This window comes from Girardinichthys multiradiatus, chromosome 20 (assembly GCF_021462225.1).
Source record: "Girardinichthys multiradiatus isolate DD_20200921_A chromosome 20, DD_fGirMul_XY1, whole genome shotgun sequence".
NCBI classification, from domain to species: Eukaryota; Metazoa; Chordata; class Actinopteri; order Cyprinodontiformes; family Goodeidae; genus Girardinichthys; species Girardinichthys multiradiatus.
This window is the reverse complement of record NC_061812.1, coordinates 11,386,690-11,394,350: the sequence shown is the minus strand read 5'-3', so window position 1 is coordinate 11,394,350 and position 7,661 is coordinate 11,386,690. Positions and strand designations below refer to the sequence as shown.

At 35.6% G+C, this 7,661-nt stretch overlaps 1 protein-coding gene across 1 annotated transcript in view; it reads right to left on the bottom strand.

Moving 5' to 3' along the window:
- Nucleotides 1–1,771: 1,771 nt before the first annotated feature.
- lrrc38b (leucine rich repeat containing 38b) overlaps nt 1,772–7,661 on the bottom strand; it is a 28,124-nt gene continuing 22,234 nt past the window's right edge. The window contains exon 2 of the mRNA XM_047348716.1: nt 1,772–5,594. Within this exon, the coding sequence (XP_047204672.1) occupies nt 5,347–5,594 (248 nt within the window). The 3' untranslated portion in view covers nt 1,772–5,346. The remainder of the gene's footprint in view (nt 5,595–7,661) is intronic.

Here is a 7,661-nt window from a genome sequence, read left to right as displayed (position 1 = left end):
GGTTTGGCAGTGGGTCAGTAATGGTGTGGGGTGGCCTTTCTTGGGAGGGCCACATGGCCCTCCATGTGCTCGCCAGAGGTAGCCTGACTGCCATTAGGTACCAAGATGAGATCCTCAGACCCCTTGTGAGACCATATGCTGGTGCGGTTGGCCCTGGGTTCCTCCAAATGCAGGATAGACCTCATGTGGCTGGAGTGTGTCAGCAGTTTCTGCAAGATGAAGACATTGAAGCTATGGACTGGCATGCCCAGGCGTTGTAGGGAGGTCATACAGACACATGGAGGCCACACACAATACTGAGCCTCATTTTGACTTGTTTTAAGGACATTACATCAAAGTTGGATCAGCCTGTAGTGTGTTTTTCCACTTTAATTTTGTGTGTGACTCCAAATCCAGGCCTCCATTGGTTAATAAATTTGATTTCCATTGATGATTTTTGTGTGATTTTGTTGTCAGTACATTCAACTTTGTACAGAACAAAGTATTCAATGAGAATATTTCATTCATTCAGATCTAGGATGTGTTATTTGAGTGTTCCTTTTATTTTTTTTGAGCAGTGTATATATATATAAATATATATATATACATATACATATATATATATATACACACACACCTCCTTTAGTTGCCAGATCTAGTTAGTTGATAAGTAGAATGAGGCAAGGGAGCCTCTCTGCAGGACCATGCTTCCCTGCATCGCTCATTCCTCACTATTTCTCGTCCAAGAGCACAGGCCTTCGGCTGTGTAGCCATGACAACCAAATGAGGTAAATGGTTGCAGGAGAATCCTCATCACGATCACCATCCTCATAGATCTCTTTTCAGCGGTGCATGAGCATAGTATGATGATCTCTTCCGTGCATGAAAATCCTTATCCAGTGTTGTAATTCCTTAGTGGAATTGTGATTAGTGATTCTGTTATGCAGAGGACTGTCATTTTACTCAGTGTCAAGCCAACATTACATCTCCTTAGGGAGAGAGTTATTTTTGTCCTTCAGTCTCTTTACTTTAGACTCCTTTGGAAAAAAGACTATCATGTTATGTGGTTCTAAATATTGCTGCAGCATCTCTCATCAATAAAACGGCACATGTTTAGAAAGTATTGGGAAATGCTTCCTTCTAAAAAGACATAAAAAATATATACAAACATCTGCCACCATACTTGTGTAGTTTTGCACATAGGCAACCTATCAAATAGAAAATAGACATAACCAAATCCAAAGCTCAGATGTAATGCCAGTCGATGTGAGCTTATATCTATTTGTTACACTGCATTGCATCAAATCAGACTAAATTATTGACATTTGCATGAAGACCCAAAATTCTTGCTGTGCAAGTTGATAACAGATTTTTTTTCTAAATATATTTTCTTTCTAGAACATTTTCCAAATATTTTTCTATTTGCATATCTGCACTGTGATAACAGTGCTCTGTGAAATGACACGCTGTGCTGTTTACAGATGAGGATTATTTATCTGCTGTAATGACAAGGCACATCTGTAAACTCCAGGAAACGAGATCAAGAAGTTATTTTTCAAATTTTTCCACTGACACTTTATTAAAATCATCATTTCCACTGTTGTCCAAGACAGTAGGTTAAAGGAAATACACTGATCCCTTTTATCTGCTGAAAAGGAGCAAAATAAACACGACATAAAAATAGCTATAACAAAATGCATTTTCTCTCTATTGGTGCTACATCTTGTCAAATGCTACCTAGGTTTTTCATGTATGTACTATGCAAATAGATTTTATTTTGAGCAAACACAGATGAGGACAGAAGAAAGGATTTTATTACTATTATAGTTTTTAACCAAACATCAATATACAGCTACACATACAGTCTGTTTGACAGTGTCTGCTTGACATTTGGAAATGCATTCAGCAGCAACAGCATTGTTACTCACTTTTCCAACAAAATAATTTAGATTTGACCCATTCTGACATTTGTTTGACAAATCACAACAGGAATTTTGGTATTTTACGCAAGACAAGTTGCACAAAAGCAGCCACCTCTGTTTCTGCTTCCCAGGGCTGTGCAATGCCAGAAAGGTACACAGGGGACAAAGAACATAAGTAAATGCTTCATTTTGGAAGCTGTAATAAAAAAATAGACATGAATCTGAACATTATCCAGATGGTAACTTAACAGTGCATGCTCTAATGTACTGATATTGGTAATAAAATAAGAGAAAGTAAAATGTCATGCTAATAATTTTCATTCTAACAACTAATCTGACAGTATTTTCAATATACAGTAACTACACAGTAGTTGCAAATAATAATGATATGTATAAAAAATTCTCCCTGTTATCCCTTCATATAAGTTTGTGTATCTGAATAGAAAAACACAGCATATAATGGGTAAAGAAGTTCAACTAATTCAAATTACTTCAGCTTGTTTGAGGATATAAAGGAAGATTCTTGGCAGTGGGTAAAGATGCAAACTTTTAATGCAATAAAATAGTGAGGTAAAAGAAGCTAATTAGCCTTATCCTTCCGTTTTCTCATGCTTTGGGTTCATAGGAATATTATGCTATCTCCAAAATCCTGCAATACTTTCCATTGATCTTTTTCTTTCATTTTTATTTTGAAGAGGAGCATTGCTTCTAAATCAGAAAAGTACCCAAAGCTGACAAGTCCATTGCTTTCATGGACATTTTAGAAGCCAGTGTTAGTGAAGTGAAAGGTCAATTTCTATGATCTCCATTCAGCATGGTAAATCAGCGTGTACTATGTTTAGGCAATACACAACATCCATAAGTTGAATATTTACCATGTTTATACAGTGTCATTTTTGTTAATATGTGGGACATATATGATGCTTATATGAATACATACATTAACATTACAGGTAGGTTACAACAACTGTTATGATTTGAGACATCCTTTGAAATAGTGTACTATGAATCTTGTGATTTTGTCAATACTTGTTAAAAAATGACAACAATGAATAAGGCCACATTTATATTTCGTCATTTCTGCAAAATGTGCCATTGACTGCTGCACATTTAGGGTTTGAACTCTTTCTAAAGAGAAAAAGGAATATGTCCCATTTTCATGCCCACACAGAAATGACCACTAAATACAGATGACTCTTTTTATATCCATTGGTTGACATTCTTTTTGCTACATCTCAGTTTGCTGAATTACTAATGAGTTACAAGAAAATGAGAAGCAAATAATTACATATCAGCTTTTGTGCATTCTAAGTCGTTATCAAGGATGATTTGAAAACACTTAATGCAAATTCCAGAAATAAAACCCTTCAGGACTCTGCTTTATTACATATGGAGTATGTTGTACTGTCATGACTGCAGAACCTGTTGAGAACATGTTTAAACAATACCGTTTCTGTATATCAATTAAACTGTTTTATATGATTTTCAGCAAAACAAATTAAAGATCCATGTAATGAAATAAATAAAAAGGCAACTGAAAATAATCTCAAGACAACCCATTTCTCAAATGACCGATCATTTGTCTGTCATAAAATAAATAGCTATATATAACAAGGTGGCCCCTCTGTTAAAATCAGGATTAAACACTGATGTGTGAAGACTGCTGATTTAGTCAAAAACTCCTTTCAGATCAGACTTTCAGCCTGTGACTTAAATGTGTCCTGCAGGTGTTGTTCGTGATCAGATAAAAAAGTCAAAATGGAATTGGGTCAAAGGTGTCCCACTGCTGTTTAATCTGTGATCCACCTCAGAAGCTATAGTCACACAGCCAAGATGGCCATGACATGAAAGAGGGCAGCTGTGATCCTATAGTTTTGATTTAATCTGAGAAATATGTAGTTCAGTAGCATCTGATGCACACATGAACATACTAAGGATGATGCACAAATTATAAAAAGCATTGCATGTATTTGGACAGCCAGTATGTAAATTACAACTAATAAATAATACAGAAATTATTGGGTGCAGGAGACATGCTCAAAACAAATTTAATATGCAAGTAAATGCTGCTTAGTTATACACCTCGCCCCTTCACCTTCACATTTTTGGCTGCATTTTTTTGAAAGGACACGGAGCCCCATGAGCTCCCCAGATCAACTTGTAGGATCTGAAAGACAAATAAAGGGTCCTTTGTGTTTATCACAGAACTCTGATCTGAAAGATGCTATATATTGACAGGAAGAAATAGTTAATCTTTGGAGATGGTAATTGTTTGATTAAAAAGAGCGTTCTACAAAGTGCATGTTGGTTTCTATTATGTAGCTACTACTGTCTTTCTGTGTAGCACATTATCCACAACAAAGTCATCCAATGTCAGATTTCCTCTCCCGAAACCTAATCTTTGGCAAACAAGACAGTATCAGTCCTCATGAGATACCTGCCAAAATTAGGTGTACTGTTTAAAGTGCGTTGACAGAGTAACTAAATAAATTCAATTTAATACCATATTTTGCCATAATTTCCACGACTATGCTGTATATATTTTAGAAATATCTTTCTCTACATAGTTTATAGTCATAAATCTAAGGAATATACTATCATTATGATTTCTAATTATGATTACATGCCATTTACTTTAGTACATAAATTTGTAAATATATAATGAATACTGCTGAAAGTTTGAGAAGACCCACTGGAATCTACTCCTGTCTGCCAAACTCTTTTTGTTAGGCTTTGTGTCTTTGATTCATTCAGAAAGAGCAACACTATTAATGTTCAGTTCTTGAGAATAACCCTTTAAAATAAGCAAATGAGGCAATCCAGACAGGACACTGTTAAACGGTATGATATGCCAGCATATCACTTTACAAGCAGTTAAATATTCAGGTCACTGGTCATCATGACATCCTTTCAGAACTGATTTTAGGTCAGTGAGGTGTCCTGCTTTACACCGATAAAGTTCTAGTAAATGTTATTTTAAAATTCACAAAAACCTTGATCTTTCTTTACAGTTTCAGATTCCAAAGCTGATTGTTCAGCATGAGCGGATTTTGTTAGATTTTTGGTTTTTCTAAGACAAAAATGACAGCACTACATTAAAACCATTGCTATGTAATCCAGTAAAATCTTTTTCTCTTTCATTGCGAGTTGTAGTCTTGGCCTCATTACATTTCTTGACATTATTTGACACTGAGCCAAAAACGTTTCACTGACAAAAATATGATCTCTGCACATTGAGTGATAAACTTACAAACCTCATTCCTTTGAGATGTCATTTATTAGTGTTGTATGTATATCCATCTTTTGACTGTGACTGTACCAATCCATGATCCAAGGGTTCTGGAGCTTCACCAAGTAGGAATCAGCACTGACCAAACACTGTCTTGAATATATTCAAGTAGTTTGGAGTACCAGGACAATGTACGTCCTTATAAGGAAATTCTTTTTACTCCTCACTCTCTTCTTCATCTCCCTTCGTGCCTTTACTCCAGCGCTGGAAGCAATGAACAGTTGAAGCCAAAAAGAAGCTGGTCATGATGGCCACCACAGACACAGAGATGCCAGAGAAAATGATGATGAGCAAGTCTGTTAGAGTCAAGGTGGCCTGGCACTCACGAAAACTGTCCTTTGAAAGCTGTGTCAGAGAAATACGTCTGCCATCCATGGGAAGGGAGCACTCCATGCCTTCCACCCCTGAAGCAAAACAAGAAATAGGATTAGATTCAGTCACTAGATATGTTGAACAGTAATCAATGTGATTGCCTCTGCAAAGATTAGGGGATAACTCGTATTTGCCATTAAAACTTTAGCTCAAGCAGCCAACGGAGCAGAATATGAAAAATTATATCTGGTTCCAACTTTCTTGTTTGTATAAAATGCTTTGATTCTAGTTTTGGGATATAAATATCTTAGTTTTGGAAAATATCATACATTCTCGAGGCTGGGAGCTGATTTAATAATTGCAGGGTTAGGCAGATCAAATGTCCCTCTGACATTATGAGTTAAAGTTGCTTTGTGTTTACAGTACATCCACCTACTGCATGGCAGCCGGTACACTCTTACTCTTACTGGTAGAGTGTGACGTGGTTGCATACTGTGAAATAAATAGAAAATTTTAATTTAGGTAGGTAGCTTTAAATTAGCCGATTTTGTTGGTCCCCAGTGTATGAATAACATGCACTGGATGTAAATGATTTTAATAACTTAGACTGCTCGGAAACTATTTAAGTGCATTCCACAGAAATCCACCTGCTATGAAACCAGGTATGACCTAAAGATTGATTGATGAAGATTTTGTGTGTTTTTTAGTAGTGTTTTATTAGATGCAGGGTTACAATTTATTTACTGTATGTTCTTTTTAACCTACAGATAAAAAATAACTTTGCATGATTTATTTATTTACAATGTTAATCATTCAATTGGTTTTACTGATGACTTTCTTGACCTTTGAGCTTAAATTAATACAAGTGGTAATTAGACATGTAATGCAGGACAGTAGACTTTAATTAATGCACTCTCAGCATTGCAAACACAATGCTCTATGCAGCATTGAGAGGAATGTTGGCAATGCATTGTACTATAAGAAACACTGCTGTAGATATGTGGGCAGCGATGAAGGTTTGCAATGTGGGTGGCTACTTTTCACTGCTGTGTGCATGCAAATAGATACATTTTCTAAAACGTATGTCTTCACTATAAATCATTCAATGTTATAACACAAGTAATTCATTAGGTCCCCTACAATACTTCATTTTATTAATGGATTCTGTTACTATTCTGCATTTTATATAGGTGTAAATGAGATACAAATCTAATAACAAGCACAGCAAGATTGCTTGTTTAAAATACAAAGCTTTGGAAAAGTGCATTCAACATCTAAATGTTGTGACCGATAGAAAAAAAAAGTCATAGTGGAAATTTGTGAAACCATGGAATTGGTTTTCATGGTCCTCTGATTGACTTGCTACAATATTAATAAAGTTCGTAACTGAGCTCTTTAGGAGCTTGATAAAAGTTGGTGACACTTATCCCCTAATACAAAATGGATTCTCACATCTCATCTAACATTCAATTAGCAGAAAACAGAAACTTATACATAAACATAATTGCAGGAGAGAAAATTCTGAAGATTTTCACGTATTTCATGCACACAGTTAAAACCATATGTTTACATATGTTGTTTAGAGAGACACATAACCGTTTTTTTTCTTTTTCTAATGTTGAATATTAAAGTGCACTAAGCCTTTCTTGTTGTAAGTTAATCAGAATTACCGTTTATATATCTGGTGAAAGCCAGAATAATGAGATAATCTTTTTAGAAAATTTATTTATTTGCTTCCTTCAAATTCAAAGGATCACATACATTTCCTTAGTATTTGGTAGAGTTGCCTATTAAACTGTATGACTTGTGGCAAACATTTTGTGTATCCCTCCTCAAGCTTTTCAAAATTGTTAGCTGAAATACATGCATGCTGTCACTACATGCATGCTCAGTATGAGGGATTGCTGCAAAGTCAACACCAGTGACTGTCCACTGTCTCTACTTGCTCATCCAGGAGGAGGGAATGCTGCAAGTCACTGAATGGATGCAATCTGCTGGGTTTCCTTAGACAGAAAAACCTTTTATCCAATTTGAATAAATGAGTAACTCTGACTGCACTAATCAATGGTTAGAATTAATTGGAATGTATGAACCTGACTGTTGTGAAGTGCCTTGAGACAACATGTGTTGTGAATTGGCGCTATATAAATAAAACTGAA